General features: G+C 45.4%; 1 protein-coding gene across 4 annotated transcripts in view; it reads left to right on the top strand.

Moving 5' to 3' along the window:
* The window catches only part of LOC124014402 (metabotropic glutamate receptor 8-like), a 263,448-nt gene that overhangs the window by 222,927 nt on the left and 14,464 nt on the right, over positions 1–26,057 (top strand). For 3 of the 4 annotated variants that reach the window (XM_046329318.1, XM_046329321.1, XM_046329319.1), the window contains exons 8-9: positions 1,064–1,203; positions 5,059–5,994. In XM_046329318.1, the coding sequence (XP_046185274.1) occupies positions 1,064–1,203; positions 5,059–5,994 (1,076 nt within the window). The remainder of the gene's footprint in view (positions 1–1,063; positions 1,204–5,058; positions 5,995–26,057) is intronic. The other variant, XM_046329322.1, reaches the window with a different exon arrangement.

The following is a 26,057-nucleotide window of genomic DNA, read 5'->3' as shown; positions in this document are numbered from 1 at the left end:
ACTGCAGCTGCATCTCATATAGCACCCTTCTCCCTATGTAGTGCACTACTTTGAACCAAAGCACAATGACGCCGAGTGTAGTCCTGATTTTATAGGGAGCTGTGTTGCACTTCAAGCCATTCCAACTTTTAGCCTGGGTGCCAGATTTGAACTTATTTTTGTTTCATTTTCTGGTCATAAATTCTGTCAAAGACAGAAACTAGACAAATGAGTCAACAACCAGTCTGGACACTTCTCTCTCTGTACTAATGATGTAAGGCAGGAGGAGACAGACGAACAGATAGGCAGACAGGGGCGAGCGGCGGCGTCTAGTGTCTTTGGGTTGTGGCAGGCAGGGCTGTGTGTGTGTCTGTGTGTGTGAGTAGCGTCAGGCCGGGCGGCTGTGTGGAGGCAGATTAAATATAGAGAGATAATGGGCTACCCAGAGTCCGCTGGAAATCTAACCATTCATTACCGCTTGGGGATATATATATATAGAGAGAGAGAGAAAATACAGATATGATAGATCCACCGTTGCCATGACGTACAGCTTTCTGTAGGAATGTCAGTAATGCACACCTCTTTTAAGATTGATATTTGTAATTATGGTACTGCTTTGATGGGCCAGATTCTCCACCCGCGCTGCTGCCGCACTGAAATATTGGGATTTCAAAGCTTCATAGGAGGAGAGAGAACCAGAGAGAGAAAGGGAGAGACTGTTTGCACCCACTCTCGCACACACGGACGCACGCTCATACAGACACACACACACACACACACTCATACAGACACACACACACACGCACACACACACATGTTCTGCATAGTTGATATGTGTGATACCTGAGCCACTCCTTAGGGTGACACGTAGACCCGAGACTGCTGAATGAACTTCGGAAATGATTCCCACTCTGTAACAAACAGACCTTAAACCATAGTTACAACCTACAGTGGGTAATACCCAAGCATGTGTAATTATAGTTAAGGTGTGTATATAAGTTAGTCCAAAAATAATTTGTGTTGGACCAAATGGTATGTTGGTGTGAAAATGCAGAACTCATTTCCCACCATCTGTGTCTTCCAGGAAGTGCTGGAACTCCAGTGGTTTTCAATGAGAACGGCGACGCCCCCGGACGGTACGACATCTTCCAGTACCAGAGCACCAACCGCTCTACCAGAGAGTACAAGGTCATAGGCACCTGGACCAACAAACTACACCTAAATGTGAGACTAACATAATAGCAATACTATCTTTTTGTGATCTAGTGTTGTCATTAAGTGTCACATTCAGAGGCATTCTTGCATAGCCTGGTCCCGGCTCTGTTTGTGCCGTCATGTCAACATGTTTGACATGACAAGGACCGACAAACGACTTGACAAACAGCTCTGGAATCAGGGACATTTCATAGATGTCAGCATTAATCCAGTCTTGAAACTTCAGATTTGTATTCATTCGTTATCATCCAAAACGTGTTTTCGTGTCATGTTTGGGGCCCCATCTCTTCCCAGTGTTTTTTGTCCTATGATCTTACAGTACTTCTGGGTAGTATGTGTTCCTGCATGCATACAGTTACTGCTCAGTGCTTGACTTTCAATGGACAGCTACTTGTTATTCAGCTGTTACTGATTGGAATACACACACACACACACACTTTCTGCATTATTAATATGTGTGACCTGAGCCTGGCTCGTTAGGGTGAAGAGAGAGAGGGAGGGGAGGACAGGGAGGGAGGGATAGAGCTAGGAAGTGTGTGAGCAGGTCGGTGCTCTCTCCATCCGCATGAGTTTCTGTTGGAGACAGAGAGAGTCGATAACACCTGAACACTGGAGGGAGGGACACACACACACACACACACACACACACACACACACACACACACACACACACACACACACACACACACACACACACACACACACACACACACACACACACACACACACACACACACATTCAGGCCACAGGAGGAGAGATGACGGGGCTTATAGCTTAATGACTCTGCATGCCTTTCTGAGATACACAGCCTTGGTAAACGAGCAGCGTGTTCACACACAGTTGGGCTGTACGGTTGGGCTGTACTCTCTGAGGTATCTTAAAACCATCTGCTCTGGTCGTACATGCGTGTGTGTGTGTGTGTGTGTGTGTGTGTGTGTGTGTGTGTGTGTGTGTGTGTGTGTGTGTGTGTGTGTGTGTGTGTGTGTGTGTGTGTGTGTGTGTGTGTGTGTGTGTGTGTGTGTGTGTGTGTGTGTGTAGAGCAGTCAGGCAGCAGACATGTATATGTAGGTGTCCAGCTATATTCCATATCTATCTGATTTTCCTTACTTAATGCTTACCTGCATGTATCATTCACAAAAGTACAGTATAAGTGGATACGTTCGGACTGTAGAAGCTATAGTGCCTTGCGAAAGTATTCGACCCCCTTGAACTGTGCGTCCTTTTGCCACATTTCAGGCTTCAAACATAAAGATATAAAACTGTATTTTTTTGTGAAGAATCAACAACAAGTGGGACACAATCATGAAGTGGAACGACATTTATTGGATATTTCAAACTTTTTTAACAAATCAAAAACTGAAAAATTGGGCGTGCAAAATTATTCAGCCCCCTTAAGTTAATACTTTGTAGCGCCACCTTTTGCTGCGATTACAGCTGTAAGTCGCTTGGGGTATGTCTCTATCAGTTTTGCACATCGAGAGACTGAAATTTTTTCCCATTCCTCATTGCAAAACAGCTCGAGCTCAGTGAGGTTGGATGGAGAGCATTTGTGAACAGCAGTTTTCAGTTCTTTCCACAGATTCTCGATTGGATTCCGATCTGGACTTTGACTTGGCCATTTTAACACCTGGATATGTTTATTTTTGAACTATTCCATTGTAGATTTTGCTTTATGTTTTGGATCATTGTCTTGTTGGAAGACAAATCTCTGTCCCAGTCTCAGGTCTTTTGCAGACTCCATCAGGTTTTCTTCCAGAATGGTCCTGTATTTGGCTCCATCCATCTTCCCATCAATTTTAACCATCTTCCCTGGCCCTGCTGAAGAAAAGCAGGCCCAAACCATGATGCTGCCACCACCATGTTTGACAGTGGGGATGGTGTGTTCAGGGTGATGCTTTTATGCCAAACATAACATTTTGCATTGTTGCCAAAAAGTTCAATTTTGGTTTCATCTGACCAGAGCACCTTCTTCCACATGTTTGGTGTGTCTCCCAGGTGGCTTGTGGCAAACTTTAAACGACACTTTTTATGGATATCTTTAAGAAATGGCTTTCTTCTTGCCACTCTTCCATAAAGGCCAGATTTGTGCAATATACGACTGATTGTTGTCCTATGGACAGAGTCTCCCACCTCAGCTGTAGATCTCTGCAGTTCATCCAGAGTGACCATGGGCCTCTTGGCTGCATCTCTGATCAGTCTTCTCCTTGTATGAGCTGAAAGTTTAGAGGGACGGCCAGGTCTTGGTAGATTTGCAGTGGTCTGATACTCCTTCCATTTCAATATTTTCGCTTGCACAGTGCTCCTTGGGATGTTTAAAGCTTGGAAAATCTTTTTGTATCCAAATCCGGCTTTAAACTTCTTCACAACAGTATCTCGGACCTGCCTGGTGTGTTCCTTGTTCTTCATGATGCTCTCGGCGCTTTTAACGGACCTCTGACACTATCACAGTTCAGGTGCATTTATACGGAGACTTGATTACACACAGGTGGATTGTATTTATCATCATTAGTCATTTAGGTCAAAATTGGATCATTCAGAGAACCTCACTGAACTTCTGGAGAGAGTTTGCTGCACTGAAAGTAAAGGGGGCTGAATAATTTTGCACGCCCAATTTTTCAGTTTTTGATTTGTTAAAAAAGTTTGAAATATCCAATAAATGTCGTTTCTCTTTCATGATTGTGTCCCACTTGTTGTTGATTCTTTACAAAAAAACACAGTTTTATATCTTTATGTTTGAAGCCTGAAATGTGGCAAAAGGTCGCAAAGTTCAAGGGGGCCGAATACTTTCGCAAGGCACTGTATACTGGCTGGACTCTGAAGACTTGGAAGTTAGGCACAAATGCTGATCTTCGTTGTCTATTTACCTAGGCTGGACTGGGAGGCGGCAACAGCATACTATTCCCTCTCGGCTGGCTGCTAAGAACTAGAGCCAGAATACCCCCATTCCATATATATTTTAGTTTCACCTTAACAGTGTTTTGAATTCAAAGTTACTAATAGGTATCCAAATAATTGAAAAAGGATCCACCCAAGTAGGGGAAGTTACTGTTTCTTCTTGGGGTAAATCTCTTCCCTTCAGACCAGTTGTGCCGTTGGACATTCTTTTCTGTCATGACATGCTCATAATTAATCAGACCTAAATATTTTTTTTAGCAGGTTAAAATGATCAATTATACCCCCAATGTGTTCAATTATACCCCCTTAAATGTGTTTTTGAGCGTTCATATTTCAAGCAAAAAACAGGAAGCGATAATAGCACTAAAGGGAAATAAAACACCAAACTAAAACAACACATACAGACAGGTTTCATTTCTCCTCTGATGACTCAGTAGTTTGACCCGATATTAGTCATTTAATCTAGTTCTAGATTTCTCCTGCTCTCAGCAGAATCCCCAGCCAGCCAGTTTCCTCTAGTTCTGCTGGATCAGTACTTTGTGTGCCTGTTCAGAGATAGAGAGAGGAGCTCTGTTCCCATCACTCTGGGCTGTGTTTTAAACAGATTAATACACACATACTGCACCAGACTGATGCAGATGGCCAATTTGTGCCATCTCTGATTACACCAGTTTAATTTCTATTATATTTATGCCTAGCAGGCAGCACAAGGGAAATGATAAGAAGTTCTTCTTTGGCTAATTACTTTGTGAGTTGCCCTTTGGGAAATGTTCATGCAGGTACAAACAGTTTAACAACGGTAGGCTTTGAAGATAGCTGTTACACAGTCAGAACTATTCTAGTCAGAACATTCCTTAGCCAGAAACAGTCTAGAACCACAGCCATTCCAGAACCAAATCCATTATTGAGTCCCAACCTATCTGCCCTCTGATTGGTCTCTCCTCTCTCCTGTGACCTTATGACCCCAGGTAGAGGCCATGCAGTGGCGGGCAGGCGACCCGTCCCTCCCTGCATCTGTGTGCAGCGTGCCCTGCCGGATGGGTGAGAGGAAGAAGATTGTGAAGGGCGTGCCGTGCTGCTGGCACTGCGAGCGCTGCGAGGGCTATCACTTCCAGGCCAACGAGTTCAGCTGTGAACTGTGCCCTTACGAACAGCGCCCCGACGCCAACCGAACGGGCTGCCAGAACATCCCCATCATCAAGCTGGAGTGGCACTCGCCCTGGGCCGTCATTCCCGTCTTCATCTCAATGCTAGGCATCATCACCACCACCTTCGTTATCGTCACCTTCGTCCGCTACAACGAAACGCCCATCGTCAGGGCTTCCGGCCGTGAAATGAGCTACGTGCTGTTGACAGGCATTTTCCTGTGTTATGCAATCACCTTCCTGATGATCGCCGCGCCCGACGTGGGCGTGTGTTCGTTCCGGAGGATCTTTCTGGGTCTGGGGATGTGCTTCAGCTACGCGGCTCTCCTCACCAAGACCAACCGTATCCACCGCATCTTCGAGCAGGGGAAGAAGTCGGTCAGCGCCCCCCGGTTCATCTCCCCGGCCTCCCAGCTGGTCATCACCTTCTCCCTGATCTCAGTGCAGCTCCTGGGGGTGTTTGTGTGGTTCGCCGTGGACCCGCCACACACCTTCGTGGACTACGGCGAGCAGCGGACCCAGGACCCGGCGGCGGCTCGCGGCGTGCTGAAGTGCGACATCTCCGACCTGTCCCTGATCTGCTCCTTGGGCTACTCCATTCTACTGATGGTCACATGCACTGTTTACGCCATCAAGACAAGGGGAGTGCCGGAGACCTTCAACGAGGCCAAGCCAATTGGATTTACCATGTACACTACCTGCATAATCTGGCTGGCGTTTATCCCTATCTTCTTCGGGACGGCACAGTCTGCGGAGAGGGTGAGTGGAACAGATTTTATAACAGTAAACACACAAACATGCAGAAAAGCTGTGTGTTTCTAATGAATGGATCATTTTGGATGAATGGTCTTTCCTTCAGTCAGATAGCTCCATTCTAAATCACTATGAGATATAGTAATAGCTTAACTCTAAAGCCGCACCTCCCCATGTGAATAAGACTGGATTTTCTGTCTGAGTGACTAGAGCCAAGTCTTTGCAGGCTTTAATAAGAGGCTCATATACATGGCTTATGCTACTCACTCACTCACTCACTCACTCACTCACTCACTCACTCACTCACTCACTCACTCACTCTCTTACTCTCTCTCTTACTCTCTCTCTTACTCTCTCTCTTACTCTCTCTCTTACTCTCTCTCTTACTCTCTTTCTCTCTCTCTTACTCTCTCTTACTCTCTCTCTCTTACTCTCTCTCTCTTACTCTCTCTCTTACACTCTCTCTATCACTCTTTGTGTCGGCGTGGGTGTGTCAGACTTGAGAACATTGCCTTTCCTCTTGCCTCGGCTCTAGGCGGTAGATTAGCAGGGTATATTCAGCCCAGCAGGGCTCTGGGAAGCTTGAGAAAACAAAAGGTAGTACCTCTGTATAACCTCTGACCTGCTGTGTGCTGGAGGTCAGGTTTGCGCCAGCTGCACTTGGAGAATGGTACTTCCAGGTCATTTGAAAAGCTTTTCTGCACAGTGGAATTTCAGTGAATGTCCCACTGCTGTTTGGCAAAGGGTATATTTCAGATGCGACTCTCCACAACGTTAGAGACAGAGGGGAAATAGCTGGGACACTGTAAAACATTAAATACCCACAGGAGAGGAAAAGAGGTTGGAGATGAGAAGAGGTCCTCATTAAAGCTCATCGCTGAGTCACACCATCACCCGTTTACTGCATTATTTTAGTTCTCTTTCCTCTGTTGCCAGGCAGCTGACACACACTTGTATGGATGCCCCAATTAGGCCTGTAAACAAATGCTGTGTCGAGGTGAGCGTTCAGCTCCACAATGATTCTGGTAATGTTACTGGTAGAAACACACACATCCCTCGCAGTAATGGTTACAGAAACGTTTTTACTTGCTACGATTGTGATGTGTTGTGGTTTATCTAGTTTAGATGAATGCACTGGCTGTTATGCAGGTGAGTGAGGACCCAAAAGCGACTTAACAGAAACTGAGTTTATTAAAGTCTAAACAGAGATAACATAATCCTCAATCCTTTACAGGAAATGTCCAAACGGGGAAAACATAAATCCTCTAGTTGTTGAGGGGAATTGCAGGATAAGCGGCAACAGACTGCAGGTCCCTTCGGGTAGGCGCGGGCCGTAGCGGACAGAGACACCTGCTCACACGCAGCATCTGATGATAAGGCAAAACACGACAGGACGGAACAAGGACACAGCAAACAGCAAACAAGAATCCGACAAGGACAGAGGCAGAAACCGAGAGAGAAATAGAGACCTAATCAGAGGGCAAAATAGGGGACAGGTGTGAGAGAGTAAACGAGGTCGTTAGGAGAATGAGGAACACCTGGGAGCAGGAACGGAATGATAGAGAGAGAGAGGGATAGAGAGAGGGAAAGAAACCTAATAAGACCATCAGGGGGAAACGAATAGAAGAGAAAGCACAGGGACAAGACATGACAATATATGACAATACATGACAGTACCCCCCCACTCGCCGAGCGCCTCCTGGCGCACTCGAGGAGGAAACCTGGCGGCAACGGAGGAAATCATCGATCAGCGAACGGTCCAGCACGTCCCGAGATGGAACCCAACTCCTCTCCTCAGGACCGTACCCCTCCCAATCCACTAAGTACTGGTGACCACGTCCCCGAGAACGCATGTCCATAATCTTCCGGACCCTGTAGATAGGTGCGCCCTCGACAAGGACGGGGGGGGGAGACGAACGGGGGCGCGAAGAAAAGGCTTGACACAGGAGACATGGAAGACTGGGTGGACGCGACGAAGTGCGACAGGATTAACGACCTGAGAAATACGGAACGGACCAATGAACCGCGGGGTCAATTTGCGAGAAGCTGTCGTAAGGGGAAGGTTACGAGTGGAGAGCCATACTCTCTGACCGCGACAATACCTAGGACTCTTAGTCCTACGCTTATTAGCGGCTCTCACAGTCTGCGCCCTATAACGGCAAAGTGCAGACCTGACCCTCTTCCAGGTGCGCTCACAACGTTGGACAAAAACCTGAGCGGAGGGAACGCTGGACTCGGCGAGCTGGGACGAGAACAGAGGGGGCTGGTACCCAAGGCTACTCTGAAAAGGAGATAGCCCGGTCGCAGACGAAGGAAGCGAGTTGTGAGCGTATTCTGCCCAGGGGAGCTGTTCTGCCCAAGACGCAGGGTTTCGAAAGGAAAGACTGCGTAAGATGCGACCAATAGTCTGATTGGCCCGTTCTGCTTGACCGTTCGACTGGGGATGAAAACCGGAAGAGAGACTGACGGAAGCCCCAATCAAACGACAAAACTCCCTCCAAAACTGAGACGTGAATTGCGGACCTCTGTCCGAAATGGCGTCTGACGGGAGGCCATGAATTCTGAACACATTCTCAATGATGATTTGTGCCGTCTCTTTAGCGGAAGGAAGCTTAGCGAGGGGAATAAAATGAGCCGCCTTAGAGAACCTATCGACAACCGTTAGAATAACAGTCTTCCCCGCTGACGAAGGCAGACCGGTAATAAAGTCTAAGGCGATGTGAGACCATGGTCGAGAGGGAATGGAAAGCGGTCTGAGACGACCGGCAGGAGGAGAGTTACCTGACTTAGTCTGCGCACAGTCCGAACAAGCAGCCACGAAACGGCGCGTGTCACGCTCCTGAGTAGGCCACCAAAACCGCTGGCGAATAGAAGCAAGCGTACCCCGAACGCCGGGGTGGCCAGCTAACTTGGCAGAGTGAGCCCACTGAAGAACGGCCAGACGAGTAGAAACGGGAACGAAAAGAAGGTTACTAGGACAAGCGCGCGGCGCCGGAGTGTGAGTGAGTGCTTGCTTTACCTGTCTCTCAATTCCCCAGACAGTCAACCCGACAACACGCCCCTCAGGGAGAATCCCCTCGGGGTCGGTAGAGGCTACAGAAGAACTGAAGAGACGGGATAAAGCATCAGGCTTGGTGTTCTTAGTGCCCGGACGATAAGAAATCACAAACTCGAAACGAGCGAAAAACAACGCCCAACGAGCCTGACGCGCATTGAGTCGTTTGGCAGAACGGATGTACTCAAGGTTCTTATGGTCATTCCAAACGACAAAAGGAACGGTCGCCCCCTCCAACCACTGTCGCCATTCGCCTAGGGCTAAGCGGATGGCGAGCAGTTCGCGGTTTCCCACATCATAGTTACGTTCCGACGGCGACAGGCGATGAGAAAAATATGCGCAAGGGTGGACCTTATCGACAGAATGGGAGCGCTGGGACAGAATGGCTCCCACGCCCACCTCTGACTCGTCAACCTCGACAATGAATTGTTTAGTGACGTCAGGAGTAACAAGGATAGGAGCGGATGTAAAACGCTTCTTGAGGAGATCAAAAGCTCCCTGGGCGGAAACGGACCACTTAAAGCACGTCTTGACAGAAGTAAGGGCTGTGAGAGGGGCTGCCACTTGACCGAAATTACGAATGAAACGCCAATAGAAATTCGCGAAACCGAGAAAGCGCTGCAACTCGACACGTGACTTAGGGACGGGCCAATCGCTGACAGCATGGACCTTAGCGGGATCCATCTGAATGCCTTCAGCGGAAATAACAAAACCGAGAAATGTGACGGAGGAGACATGAAAAGCGCACTTCTCAGCCTTCACATAAAGACAATTCTCTAAAAGGCGCTGGAGAACACGTCGAACTTGCTGAACATGAATCTGGAGTGACGGTGAAAAAAATCAGGATATCGTCAAGGTAAACGAAAACAAAGATGTTCAGCATGTCTCTCAGTACATCATTCACTAATGCCTGAAAGACAGCTGGAGCATTAGCGAGACCAAACGGCCGAACCCGGTATTCAAAATGCCCTAACGGAGTGTTAAACGCCGTTTTCCACTCGTCCCCCTCCCTGATGCGCACGAGATGGTAAGCGTTACGAAGGTCCAACTTAGTAAAGAACCTGGCTCCCTGCAGAATCTCGAAGGCTGACGACATAAGGGGAAGCGGAAAACGATTCTTAACCGTTATGTCATTCAGCCCTCGATAATCCACGCAGGGGCGCAGGGTACCGTCCTTTTTCTTAACAAAAAAAACCCCGCTCCGGCGGGAGAGGAAGAAGGCACTACGGTACCGGCGTCGAGAGCAACAGACAGATAATCTTCGAGAGCCTTACGTTCGGGAGCCGACAGAGAGTATAGTCTACCCCGAGGGGGAGTGGTCCCCGGAAGGAGATCAATACTACAATCATACGACCGGTGAGGAGGAAGGGAGGTGGCCCTGGACCGACTGAAGACCGTGCGCAGATCATGATATTCCTCCGGCACCCCTGTCAAATCACCAGGCTCCTCCTGTGAAGAGGGGGCAGAAGAATCAGGAGGGATAGCAGACATTAAACATTTCACATGACAAGAAACGTTCCAGGATAGGATAGAATTACTAGACCAATTAATAGAAGGATTATGACACACTAGCCAGGGATGACCCAAAACAACAGGTGTAAAAGGTGAACGAAAAATCAAAAAAGAAATGGTTTCACTATGGTTACCAGAAACTGTGAGGGTTAAAGGTAGTGTTTCACATAATATACTGGGGAGAGGACTACCATCCAAGGCGAACATGGCCGTGGGCTCCCCTAACTGTCTGAGAGGAATGTCATGTTCCCGAGCCCAGGCTTCGTCCATAAAACAGCCCTCAGCCCCAGAGTCTATCAAGGCACTGCAGGAAGCTGCCGAACCTGGACCGACAAGGTAGTACAGGATCTTGACGGAGAGACCTGAGTAGTAGCGCTCACCAGTAGCCCTCCGCTTACTGATGAGCTCTGGCTTTTACTGGACATGAAATGACAAAATGTCCAGCGGAACCGCAATAGAGACAGAGGCGGTTGGTGATTCTCCGTTCCCTCTCCTTAGTCGAGATGTGAATACCCCCCAGCTGCATGGGCTCAACACCTGAGCCAGTGGGGGGAGATGGTAGTGATGCGGAGAGGGGGGACACAGTTAACGCGAGCTCTCTTCCACGAGCTCGGTGACGAAGATCTACCCGTCGTTCTATGCGGATGGCGAGTTCAATCAAAGAATCCACGCTGGAAGGAACCTCCCGGGAGAGAATCTCATCCTTAACCTCAGCGTGGAGACCCTCCAGAAAACGAGCGAGCAACGCCGGCTCGTTCCAGTCACTGGAGGCAGCAAGAGTGCGAAACTCTATAGAGTAATCCGTTATGGATCGATCACCTTGACATAGGGAAGCCAGGGCCCTGGAAGCCTCCTTCCCAAAAACTGAACGATCAAAAACCCGTATCATCTCCTCTTTAAAGTTCTGATACTCGTTAGTACACTCAGCCCTTGCCTCCCAGATTGCCGTGCCCCACTCACGAGCCCGTCCAGTAAGGAGAGATATGACGTAGGCGATACGAGCTCTACCCCTTGAGTATGTGTTGGGCTGGAGAGAGAACACAATATCACACTGGGTGAGAAACGAGCGACATTCAGTGGGCTGCCCAGAGTAACACGGTGGGTTATTAATTCTGGGTTCCGGAGACTCGGAAGCCCAGGAAGTAGCTGGTGGATCGAGACGGAGATTGTGAAACTGTCTTGAGAGGTCGGAGACCTGAGCGGCCAGGGTCTCAACGGCATGCCGAGCAGCAGACAATTCCTGCTCATGTCTGCCAAGCATCGCTCCCTGGATCTCGACGGCTGAGTTGCGAGGATCCGTAGTCGCTGGGTCCATTCTTGGTCGGATTCTTCTGTTATGCAGGTGAGTGAGGACCCAAAAGCGACTTAACAGAAACTGAGTTTATTAAAGTCCAAACAGAGATAACATAATCCTCAATCCTTTACAGGAAATGTCCAAACGGGGAAAACATAAATCCTCTAGTTGTTGAGGGGAATTGCAGGATAAGCGGCAACAGACTGCAGGTCCCTTCGGGTAGGCGTGGGCCGTAGCGGACAGAGACACCTGCTCACACGCAGCATCTGATGATAAGGCAAAACACGACAGGACAGAACAAGGACACAGCAAACAGCAAACAAGGACAAGGACAGAGGCAGAAACCGAGAGAGAAATAGAGACCTAATCAGAGGGCAAAATAGGGGACAGGTGTGAGAGAGTAAACGAGGTCGTTAGGAGAATGAGGAACAGCTGGGAGCAGGAACGGAACGATAGAGAGAGAGAGGGATAGAGAGAGGGAAAGAAACCTAATAAGACCATCAGGGGGAAACGAATAGAAGAGAAAGCACAGGGACAAGACATGACAATATATGACAATACATGACACTGGCTGTGAATAAACTAGAAACGTCCTCTCACTGCCAACTGTGTTTATATTCAGCAAAATTAACACATATAAATATTTGTATGGACATAACAAGATTCAACAACTGAGACATAAACTGAACAAGTTCAGTTCAGCGTTGAGATTGCCTGCAATGGCAACAAGCTCAGTCCGATGTTGCTGTGACACACCGCCCCAGACCATGATGGACCCTCCACCTCCAAATCGTTCCCGCTCCAGAGTACAGGCCTCGGTGTAACGCTCATTCCTTCAACGATAAATGCGAATCTGACCATCACCCCTGGTGAGACAAAAATCGCGACTCAGTTTTTGCCAGTCCTGTCTGGTCCAGCGACAGTGGGTTTGTGCCCATAGGCGACGTTGTTGCCGGTGATGTCTGGTGAGGACCTGCCTTACAACAGGCCTACAAGCCCTCGGTCCAGCCTCTCTCAGCCTATTGCGGACAGTCTGAGCACTGATGGAGGTGTTTTTCAGAGTCAGTAGTAAGGCCTCTTTAGTGTCCTAAGTTTTCATAACTGTGACCTTAATTGCCTACCGTCTGTAAGCTCTCAGTGTCTTAACGACAGTTCCACAGGTGCATGTTAATTAATTGTTTATAGTTCATTGAACAAGCATGGGGAACAGTGTTTAAACCTTTTATAATGAAGATTTGTGAAGTTATTTGGATTTTTACAAATGATCTTTGAAAGACAGGGTCCTGAAAAAGGGTCGTTTATTTTTTTGCTGAGTTTAGTAAGTCACCCTGGATAAGAGTGTCTGTTAAATTACCAAATGTACATGTGAAAATTAACATTCCAAAATTATACACTGGGTATTAATTATTGGCTTTATTTCGGGGCGGAGATCATTTAAATAATTCTCAGCATGCTTTGCAATTGTTAGTTTTACATGTACGTACATTTATATTTAGTTCATTTAGCACACCATAGTGTCATCAGAGTTCTGATACCAATGCAGGGTGAAAGGTCGACCACAAAATGGTGAACAGCTATAAAAAATGATATACAAAAGTATTTTGTTTTTTCAAAATACAAAATAAAGCTCTGGAAGGTATCTTGTTACAAAATACATTGGAGTGTACCCAGAAGTAATTGAAATACATATTTCAAATACATGTAACAGAAATACTGGCCATCTCTGCACACACACACACACACACACACACACACACACACACACACACACACACACACACACACACACACACACACACACACACACACACACACACACACACACACACACACACACACACACACACACACACACACACACACACACACACACACACACACACACTGCATAAGTGATTTGGTGTGTGAAGGTGTGGATGTGACGCCGGGAAGAATAAGAGCTAAACAGAGCTTCAACAACTAGTGTCAGAGCTGTGATTCTGCTCATCACTTCCATGTCACTGTGCTGTGGGATGTGATGACAGAGGAAGGCTGGTCAACATTTGAATCAAATGAGGGAATTGATTTGTGGATTTTGACACGTAGAAATGTCGGGACACACAGAAAGCATGAGAACAAATTGGGTTTTGTCTCTTCAATGAGTGAACGTGAAGATTCGCTCATTGAAGATGCTGCTTGTCAAAATGAGGAGGCTGATTCAGTTGAAGTGCTCATCGAAGACTGTTGTTTTGATACAGGCTGAGTAAAATGAACATGCACACGCAAATACACACACACAAACATGCACCCAGGCCAGACACAGATCACTTTGTCCTCAGGGGTATTTCTATTCTGATGCTTAGATTGACCGTATTGAATCGTGTTCTCCAAAAACAAACTGTTTTCTCAGTACTCATTACCTGATCCAATATTCCTCATGCGTGTGTGTGTGTGTGTGTGTGTGTGTGTGTGTGTGTGTGTGTGTGTGTGTGTGTGTGTGTGTGTGTGTGTGTGTGTGTGTGTGTGTGTGTGTGTGTGTGTGTGTGTGTGTGTGTGTGTGTGTGTGTGTGTGTGTGTGTGTGTGTGTGCATCCGTGTACCGTATGTGCGTGTGTGCGCGCACTTCTGTCTGTGTGCGTATGCATGTGTGTCTGTGTTTGTGTGTGTTTAGGGCCCATGATAGATGCACTCATTGAGATTCAAAGAGGACTTACAGTATTGATTGTAAATGTCAAATTGCTTTATTATCGTGGCTGGAGAGGCCTGGAATGAGTCCCAAATGGCACCCTATCCCCTATATACAGCACTATAGAGCCCTGGTCAAAAGTAGAAAAAAAAGGATGTCATTTGGGAAAGTTCTGGAGACGGCTCTATGTATCAGGGTCCAGAATCAATGAAGGCAGAAGGTGGTCTCTTTATATTAATGACTCTGTATGTACAGTATCTATGACTAGATCAAATGAGCTGCCTACCAACTACACTCATAACATAAACATCCTGGTTGCGTCCCGGCATCGTAATCCCTATATAGTGTACTGCTTTTAATCAGTGCCCATAGTAGTGTGTTATGAAGGGAAATATTTCCATTTGGGACTCAACCCCTTCCTGTTAGTAGATTGGCTGGAATTGAAATCAACAGTTTTGACAGGTAATCACTTGAAATCATAAATATATTCATAAACAGCAGGCCTACAGTGCACGTTGATTGATTTCAGCTGGTTTCCCTACAACATATGCACTTGTGTAGCATATGATTTATACTTAATTAGATGTTGAGGCTACAGCACTTAGACTAAAATTGAATCAACCTCAGATATTCAGTGTTCACCCTCCAGGTGTACCCGTGGGGATGTTGGAGTGTAATGCAGTTGATGTTTTGTAACAGCAACACTATTCTACATAATTGTAAATGATACTGCTTTGAAAGCAGCTCACATGAAGCTCACTGCATGGTGCCTGAGGCGGAGAGGGGAAAGTGGTGGTTGGAAGTAAAGCTTTGTCAGTAATGATGTAGTACAGTTGGGAGAGAGAGTGAGACAGGATCAGACACAGACCTAAAGCAAAAGAGGATGATGATATTCTAACACAACCTCCCTCGATGTCCTTCCCCGACCAGGCTATCTCTTATAGCCCCAGTGTAACCAGGCTAGCCTCAGGAAGAAAACCCCTCCAGACGTTATTACCGGTGGCTCAGCGTGAATACGGAGGCTGGTGGCCATTACTCATCGTCCAGCTGAAGGATTAACCGCCGGGGCCCGCGTAGACGCAGTGGCGCAACCAGGTCATTACCGCGTCGGGTATGCGAACATTAAACTGGCCTAATCTGCCTGGACCAATGGGCTTTGTGCGGCACGCCACTGAGGTGACTCCACAGGGAAGGGAGTAGAGTTGGAGGAAGGCATAGAGAGGGATACAGTGGAGTGGAGAAAAGGAAGAGGGAAGGAGAAAAAACTGAGAAATATTGAGAGGGGGGAGTGAAAGAAGGTCTGAATCAGAGAGTTATAGAGAATGGATGAAGGGAGGGAAGGAGTAAAGGAAGGAGGGGAGAGAGAGAGAGAGAATGAGGGATGGAAGGACTGTCACAGAGAGCGTACAGAACAGGGACTCAAGGGAGGAAAGGCTAATCCTTCAGAGGAGGAGCTGTAGAGATAAAGAGGAGAGGGATTCAGAGAGAGAGAGATTGTGTGAGTGTAATATTTAGTGTTCACTTTTTATTGTTTATTTCACTTTTGTTTATCCGTTTCACTTGCTTTGGCAATGTAAGCATACGTTTCCCATGCCAATAAAGCCTTTTGAATTGATTTGAATTGAGAGAGAAGGAGAGAGAGTGACAGAGAAGAGAGAAAGTGACAGAGAGAGAAATGAAAAAGAGGATTCTGAAAGAGAGCGAGAGAGAGAGAAGGCTGAGAGAGAGAGACTGATCACCCCAATCCACAAAAGTGGAGACAAATTTGACTCCAATAACTACCGTGGGATATGCGTCCACAGCAAGCTTGGGAAAATCCACTGCATTATCATTAACAGCAGACTCAACATTTTCTCAGTGAAAACAATGTACTGAGCAAATGTCAAATTGGGTTTTTACCAAATTACCGTACACCCTAATTGACAAACAAACAAACCGACACAAGGGCAAAGCCTTATCATGCTATTTTGATTTCAAAAAAGCTTTCGACTCAATTTGGCATGAAGGTCTGATGGAAAGTGGTGTAGGGAGAAAAAGATACGACATTATAAAATCCATGTACACAAACAAAAATTGTGTTAAAATTGGCAAAAACACACACGTCTTTCCACAGAACTGTGGGGTGAGACAGGGATGCAGCTTAAGCCCCACCCTCTTCAATATATAAAGCAACGAATTGGTGAGGGCACTAGAACAGTCTGCAGTACCTCACCATATTCTTTAGTCAAATGTCTACTGTTTGCTGATGATCTGGTGATTCTGTCCCTAACCAAGGACGGCCTACAGCAACACCTAGAGCTTCTGCACAGATTCTGTCATACTTGGGCCCTGTGAGTAAATAACGGTGTTGCAAAAAAAGATCCAGTTGCCAGGACCACAAATACAAATCCATCTAGACACCGTTGTCCTAGAGCACACAAAAAAGTATACATACCTCGGCCTAAACATCAGCGCCACAGGTAACTTTCACAAAGCTGTTAACGAGCTGAGAGACAAGGCAAGAAGGGCCTTCTATGCCATCAAAAGGAACATAAAATTATACATACCAATTAGGATCTGGTTAAAAATACTTAAATCAATTATAGAACCCATTGCCCTTTATGTTTGTGATGTCTGGGGTCCGATCACCAACCAAGAATTCACTAAATGGGACAAACACCAAATTGAGACTGTGCATGCAGAATTCTGCAAAAATGTGTACAATGTAAATCACCAAATAATGCATGCAGAGCAGAATTAGGCCGATACCCACTAATTATCAAAATCCAGAAAGGAGACGTTAAAAAGAAGTGATTTACAAACCTTCCATCACAAAGCCATCACCTACATAGAGATGAACCTGGGGAAGAGTCCCCTACCTAAGCTGCTCCTAAGGCTCTGTTCACAAACACACAGACCGCACAGAGCCCCAGGACAGCAAAAGAATTAGAGCCAACCAAATCATGAGAAAACCAAAAGATAATTACTTGACACATTGGAAATAATTAACCCCAAAAAAACTGGAATAATATTTGTCCCTAAACAGAGAGTACACAGTGGCAGAATACCTGACCACCGTGACTGTCCCAAAATTAAGGAAAGTTTTGACTATGTACAGACTCAGTGAGCATAGCCCTGCTATTGAGAAAGGTGGCTGAAGGCAGACCTGGCTCACAAGAGAACACAGGCTATGTGCACACTGCCCACTGCCCACAAAATGAGGTGGAAACTGAGCTGCACTTCCTAACCCCCTGCCAAATGTTTGACCATATTAGAGACACATATTTCCCTCAGATTACGCAGATACACAAAGAATTCAAAAACAATCCCAATTTTGATAAACTCCCATATCTATAGTGTGCCATCACAACAGCAATATCTGTGACCTATTGCCACAAGTGAAGGCTACCAGTGAAGAACAAACACCATTGTAAATACACCCCATATTTGATTTATTCTCCCTTTTGTACTTTAACTCTTTGCACATAATATGACATTTGTAATGAGAGATAGAGAGAGAGAGAGAGCTAGAGAGAGAGAGAGCTAGAGAGAGAGAGAGCTAGAGAGAGAGAGAGAGCTAGAGAGAGAGAGAGAGCTAGAGAGAGAGAGCTAGCTAGAGAGAGAGAGAGAGCTAGCGAGAGTGAGAGAGAGAACGAGAGAGAGAGAGAGCTAGCGAGAGCGAGAGAGAGAATGAGCGAGAGAGAGAACGAGAGAGAGAGCGAGAGTGAGAGAGGCTAAAGCGTCAGTAGCTGCAGTTTAGGCCCAGTGTTCTATGGAGATATCACAGAAAGCTTACTGTACATGATAACAGGGGCTAGGTCAGAACTGGGCAGATTTAGCTAACATCACAGCTCTTTTGTTGGGTTACTGTAGTTGTACTGTATATTACACTATTGTAGATAAGGTATCCATCCAGACAACCAATCATCCACAAACACACACTAGGCTTGACAATATCGGCCTCGTTTTGTTTGACGTGGCTATCATGATGTCAGCCATTTTCAAACAGCATTTAGAAATTCTCTGTATTGTATGATCACATACACAGAAACACATGGAAAAAGCGGCATTCATTTTTAAAATGGAATATTTTGTGGACTATAGTTAAACAATTCTGATGGGATATGGAACATTCCTGGCAAACTTCAGTAGAAGAAGACGGTGTCAGATCCCACCATCAAACACAGAGATGCAGCAGACTACACCATGGGAGAAGCCCCCCCCCCCCCTCACACACACACTCTTGAAAAAAAACATACATACGCATGCACGACAAGCATTCGCCTTGGGAGAACGAAACCCAAACTCATTTGCAGCGATGGGGAGCACTCATTTTACATTGTTTTTACTGAACGACTATGGCAACAGAATGAAATAAACATCAAAAACATGAACATTTCCTGAATGTTCCCCTAGATACGGTTGTTATGTTCTTTTCAATCTCTCTGCAGACGATACATATTGGAAATGTCAAGCACATTACAGAGGCTGTCTGCATGACTGGGACGTTTCAGAGGGATAGTTCTGGGAAATTACAGAAGCAGTCAAATCTCTGTCTGTCTCTGTCTGTCTGTCAAATCACAGGACATGGCAGATCAGTAACAGCAGAGTAAAGCATGCTGCCTGCTGGCCCCCGATACCTGTAAGATACTGTACAGGAGAATGTAGTGACCTAGCACGTACGTATCTGACTCACCTGCCTTAGTTTAGGGAGAGGTGTAAGGTGAGTGGATGAGTGTGTGAGAGAACGGGGAGAGTATTTTAGAGTTTTTGTCACACCTGTCATTGTTGGCGACAGGCCCCGTGTGTGTGCGTGTGTGTGTGTGTGCATGTCTGGTGGCAGTGGCAGACGCATCAGGCCCATCAGCCTGCCTAATGGCTGGGGGTCTACTTGGTCGTTTGTATGTGTGTGTGTGTGTGTACTGAGTCGTGTGATTCAGAGAAACAGATGTAGGTCATCCTCACTTCTATCACACTGATAATGTCGTGATACACCTGAGACAGCAGCAGAGAGACAATGCTACCGCATTGTCTGACTGTCACAAAACAGAACTGATCAGAGAGCAGAACTGGACCTGCACATCACCATCGTATAAAGGAACATCGGCCGTGCCCAGACTTGTTGTGCTGTCGAGTCCCTCTGTCTCACATGGAGTCCTCTGGGGACATGTGTCCAGAGCCTTTGGTAGAGACCTACAGTGCCTTGCAAAAGTATTCATCCCCCTTGGCGTTTTTCCTATTTTGTTGCATTACAACCTTTAATTTAAATATATTTTTATTTGGATTTCATGTAATGGACATCCACAAAATAGTTTTAAAAAATTGGTGAAATTTAAAAAATAACTTGTGTCAAAAAATTCTAAAATATATAAAACAGAAAAGTGGTGTGGGAAATATGTATTCACGCCCTTTGCTATGAAGCCCCTAAATAAGATCTGGTGCAACCAATTACCTTCAGAAGTCACATAATTGGTTAAATAAAGTCCACCTGTGTACAATCTCAGTGTCACCTGATCTGTCACATGATATCAGTATATATACATCTGAATTGCTTCAAGAAAAAAACAAGTAATAATAATAAACACGTTTGGTGTTCGCCAAGGTGGCATGTGGGAGATATATATGGAAGAAGGTACTCTGGTCAGATGAGATTAAAATGGAGATTTTTGACCATCAAGGAAATCACTATGTGTGGCGTAAACCCAACACATCTCATCACCCCGAAAAGACCATCCCACAGTGAAGCATGGTGGTGTCATGCCCTGACCTTAGTTTTCTATGTTTTATGTATTATTTTGGTCAGGTCAGTGTGTGACGAGGGTGGGTATGCTTGTTTGTCCTGTTTTTTGTATATCATGGGGTGTTTGTTAGTCTAGGTTTATTATAGGTCTATGGTGGCCAAATTGGTTCCCAATCAGAGACAACTGTTTATTGTTGTCTCTGATTAGGGATCCTATTTAGGTTGCCATTTTCCATTTTGGTTTTGTGTGTTATTGTCTATGTGTAGTTGCCTGTCAGCACTCGGTTTATATAGCTTCACGTTCATTTTGTTAGTCTGTTTTAGTGTTTTTTTCTTTATTAAAAGAAGTATGTATTCATATCACGCTGCGACTTGGTCTCATCAATAGGACGAATGTGACAGGTGGAGGCAGCATCATGCTATGGGGGTGTTTTTCATCGGCAGGGACTTTGAAACTGGTCAGAATTGAAGGAATGATGGATGGCGCTAAATACAGGGAAATGCTTGAGGGAAACCTGTTTCAGTCTTCCAGAGATTTGAGACTGGGATGGAGGTTCACCTTCCAGCAGGACAATGACCCAAGCATACTGCTAAAGCAACACTTGAGTGGTTTCAGGGGAAACATTTAAAATTTTTGGAATGGCCTAGTCAAAGCCCAGACCTCAATCCAATTAAGAATCTGTAGTATGACTTAAACATTGCTGTACATCAGCGGAACCCATCCAACTTGAAGGAGCTGGAGCAGTTTTGGAATGGGCAAAAATCCCAGTGGCTAGATGTGCCAAGCTTATGGAGACATACTCCAAGAGACTTGCACCTGTAATTGCTGCAAAAGGTGGCTCTACAAAGTATTGACTTTGGAGGGGTGAATAGTTATTCACACTCAAGTTCTGTTTTTTTGTCTTATTTATTGTTTGTTTCACAAGAAAAAATATTTTGTGTCTTCAAAGTGTTAGGCAGGTTGTGTAAATGAAATGATACAACCCACCCCAAAATCCATTTTAATTCCAGGTTTTAATTAAGGCATCAAAATAGGAAAAATGCCAAGGGGGGTGAATACTTTCGCATGCCACTGTAGTTAATAGCCCAACTGAACAAAATATAGCCACTCATAATTAGATCATGTTGATTAGGAAGGCAGTATGAAATGGTGAATTAAGATACGAAGCTGGATTTGAGAGAAACTCTTAGCTTGTTTACCGTGACTTGTTGTTGTGTGAGTTTTAACTTGGGGATTGGACTTGTTTTCACCCTGTACTGAATGTTGATGGCTTCCCTTTTAAGGAGGGAGAGCAGACCCAGTGAGTCTATTAGACAAGATCAATGCTATCTCGATCAGAGGAATAACATTAGCTGTAATAATGGCAGGAAATGGATTTGAAGATATTGGGCTTGAGGGAGATGCGTTGATTACTATAATTAATGGACGATTGATTCTGTTACAATTACTGTTATTATAGGGATAATTATTGTTGGTTCGCCAGTAAGCTGTGTTCTTGTTAAACGTTAGGTAGGAATCCGGATCCTCATTATGATCATAGATTTGAATAGGACACGTTATTGTCCACACAATGTGGATTGCTGCCTTTGACTCCACGGCGGCATCATATGTATTCAATTGTTTTGGAACAAAGGTGTCATACAGGTAGTCCAATTGGAATTGTCACATGTACCGAAGGTTCTAGTTGAGGTGAAGATGGATGCCTTGAATGAACTACCTGCTGTTACCCATCCACTGCCCCTGTCCCTCCCACATCTTGTCATTTGACTTTAAGACTGACTGAGAGATGATTTCTCCCCTGGTGCTTCTACACAGCTTCTATACCTGCATTGCTTGCTATTTGGGGGTTTGGGCTGGGTTTCTGTACAGCACTTTGTGACATCAGCTGATGTAAGAAGGGCTTTGTAAATACATTTGATTTGATTGATTGGTGAGCGATAGAGAGATAGAGAGAGGAGGAGGTGACTCCAAATGGCAGTCTGAATGAGTTTAGGATCCTCAGGCGCTCACTACAGGGGGGGGGGGGGGGCTCAGTGAGAGGCGCAAAGAGAAAGAGAGAGGTGGGCGGTGGGAGAGCACGTGTCATCTGGTTGGTCACTTGTCACAGCTAAGCGTTTAAGTCAAGGACGAGTTTTGTAATTGGAGCGCGACGGAATGGAATTCTTAATTCAGCGGAATGCTTAGTTCCGGCAACGAACCACGCTTTAGTGCCCCTGTCTTCCCTGATAATATTCGCTCCAAACCCAAACCGCAGCGCCTGAACTGTGATGTAGTAATGCAATATTGAGCATTAGAAATGCTTATTTTTCAAAGCCCAGCACATACTGGGAGTGGTGAGACTGGACAGGCATTCTCTCTCTCAGGTTAATATTTAGTGTGCGTGTCCGGCCGTCAAGAGAGCTAACGCACAAACACAAATACGCACACACACACATTTGGAATGGGCTGTCAGATCCACAAGAGGTTCTACAGCTGTACAATTGAGAATATCTTGACCTGTTGCATCACCGCCTGGTATGGCAACTGCTTGGCATGAGACCGTAAGGCCCAGTACATCACTGGGGCTGAGCCTCCTGCCATCCTGGATCTCTATACCAGGCGGTGTCAGAGGAAGGCCCTAGAATTTGTCAAAGACTCCAGCCACCCAAGTCATAGACTGTTCTCTCTGCTACCACATGGCAAACGGTATCGGAGTGCCAAGTCTTGCTCCGAACTCACTGGACTCTAACCCAGACATTCCAACACACACACTGCTGCTACTCTGTTTATTATCTATAGTAAACAGATGGCCTAGTCATTTTTACCCCTAGCTGCATATTAGTTCAATTACCTCATACATTGACTCAGAGGCTGTACTCCGTGTATATAGCTATGTTCTTACCTTGTACCCTTTTTTTAACCTTTATTTAATGAGGTAAGTCAGTTAAGAACAAATTCTTATTTTCAATGATGGCCTAGAAACAGTGGGTTAAGTGCCTTGTTCAGGGGCAGAACGGTAGATTTTTACCCTGTCAGCTCGGGGATTCGACCTCGCAACCTTACGCTTACTAGTCCAACGCTCTGACCACTAGGCTACCCTTGCACATTGACGCGGAGCCGGTACTCTTTGTATATAACCTTGTTATTGTTATTTATTGTATAACTATTTCCTTTTTCTATTTAGCAAATTTGTCATACTTTTTAACTCTGCATTGTTGAGAAAGGACTCGTGGGTAAGCATTTCATGGTCTGCAGATGTTGTATTCGACCTGTGTGACAAATACATTTTGATTTGATTGATTGGACATATACCTCTCTCTCCCTCTGTAACACTTCATTATATCATCCACACAGCGCTGTGGGGTCAGAGTGGACATATCTTGTACTCAGTTCAGTCACGGAGAAAATACATGTCCTTAATGCAACCTCTCCTCTTTCTCTGCGCTTCGAGCTTGTTGGAGCCAACTACAGCCGTCCATGTTGGTAATTCTATGGTCTGGAGCTTTTAGATTTGTTGGCTCCCTCCATTTCTTTGGTAATGATGAGTACACGTGAGAGTGTACATTATGTACTGTAGTAGTACCTTATGTAGTAGTACACGTGAACGTAAAGGCTATTTAATTGTCCGAATGGTGTAATGGTGAATGTATTGCTGCATCAATCAGGCCTGAGAGCAACCAGGTTTGCTGATCGAGTGTGTAGCATTACAACCCCAGGGGGAGTACTACTACTGATGCATTACACTGAAATACCACTACAGGCTGCTGAAATACCACTACAGGAGAGCAATGAAGGGTCTGTCCGTCTGTCCGTCCGTCCGTCCTCTTGAACAGGCTGGCTGGAGTAGTAGGCATCTTAATGGGCGACAATACGTGTTGAGGAGGAGTGTGGAGGAGGAGTGCCCTCCTGCAAGGTAATCTGTTGTTCAATAGCAAACTGAGTGCACTTGAAATGCACAGTCCCTTTCTTCTACTCCCCTTGTGGTAATGGCCATGTGATGGAGAAGCTTAACACGTTGTCCAAGGGTGCACACTTTAGACAAGTGAGACAACGTCTAAACCCTAGTGTCTGTGTAAACATACACTTCATTGTTGATGTTGATATGATCGTATGGTCACATGATGTCATTGACATCTGTGTATACAGAGGTTGCACTGATAGATGCCACACACTAACCATGTGTGGAGGGTTCGGCTTCTGTAGTGTAACACGTGTAGTTTCAATGACATCACATATTGAAAAACTCTCAATAGTTGTGCACAGAAAATTGGCCAGTGTTACCGAGTGTTGATTTTACAGTCTAACATTGCTAGTCTCTAAGTGTTAAATGAACACGCATTGGTGTAATAGAACCCCAGTGTCAGTGTTAATACCTAGTTTTAAACCTTAACCACGCATGCTCTATTGCAGGTTGATTTTTAGAATGGTTTGTTTCAATATATTTTCACATGTACAGTTTTTATTTTACCAGGCAAGTCAGTTAAGAACATATTCTTATTTTCAATGACGGCCTGGGAACAGTGGGTTAACTGCCTGTTCAGGGGCAGAACGACAGATTTGTACCTTGTCAGCTCAGGGGTTTGAACTTGCAACCTTACAGTTACTAGTCCAACGCTCTAACCACTAGGCTACGCTGCCGCCCATTACCAGTCAAAAGTTTGGACACACCTATTAATTCAAGGGTTTTTCTTTATTTTTTACTATTTTCTACATTGTAGATCAATAGTGAAAATATCAAAACTATGAAATAACACTTATGGAATCATCTAGCAACCAAAAAAGTTTTAAACGAATCAAATTATATTTTAGAGTTTAGATTCTTCCAAGTAGCCACCCTTTGCCTTGGAATTCTCTCAACCAGTTTCTTGAGGAATGCTTTTCCAACAGTCTTGAAGGAGTTCTCACATATGATGAACACTTGTTGGCTGCTTTTCCTTCACTCTGCTGTCCAACATATCCCAAACCATCTCAATTGGATTGAGGTCAGGTGATTGTAGAGACCAGGTCATCTGATGCAGCACTCTGTCACTCTCCTTCTTGGACAAATAGCCCTTTCACAGCCTGGAGGTGTGTTTTGGGTCATTGTCCTGTTGAAAAACAAATGATATTCCCACTAAACGCAAACCGGGTGGGATGGCATATTGCTGCAGAATGCTGTGGTAGCCATGCTGGTTAAGTGTGCCTTGAATTCTAATCAAATCACTGGCAGTGTCACCAGCAAAGCACCCCCACACCATCACACCACCTCTTCCATGCTTCATGGTGGGAACATGCAGAGTTCATCCATTTATCTACTCTGCATTTCACAAAGACAAGGCAGTTGTAACCAACAATCTCAAATTTGGACTCATCAGACCAAAGGAAAGATTTCCACCGGTCTAATGTACTTTCCTCCTGTTTCTTGGCCCAAGCAAGTCTCTTCTTATTGGTGTCCTTTAGTAGTGGTTTCTTTGCAGCAATTCGATCATGAAGGTCTGATTCACACTTGATGTTGAGATATGTCTGTTACTGGAATTCTGTGAAGCATTTATTTGGGCTGCACTCTGAGGTGCAGTTAACTCAATCAAATGTATTTAGGAAGCCTTTTTTTTACATCAGCAGGTGTCACAAAGTGCTACACCCAGCCTAAAACCCCAAAAAGCAAGCAATGCGGATGTAGAAGCACGGTGGCTGGGAAAAACTCCCTGGAAAGGTAGGAACCTAGGAAGAAACCTAGAGAGGAACAAGGCTCTGAGGAGTGGCCAGTCGTCTTCTGGCTGTTTCAGGTGGAAATTTTAAGAGTACATGGCCATTTAAGGCCATATTGTTCTTCAAGATGTTCAAATGTTCATAGATGACCAGTAGG

Source organism: Oncorhynchus gorbuscha, linkage group LG25 (genome assembly GCF_021184085.1).
Source record: "Oncorhynchus gorbuscha isolate QuinsamMale2020 ecotype Even-year linkage group LG25, OgorEven_v1.0, whole genome shotgun sequence".
NCBI lineage: Eukaryota > Metazoa > Chordata > Actinopteri > Salmoniformes > Salmonidae > Oncorhynchus > Oncorhynchus gorbuscha.
This window is presented reverse-complemented; position numbering and strand designations above follow the sequence as displayed.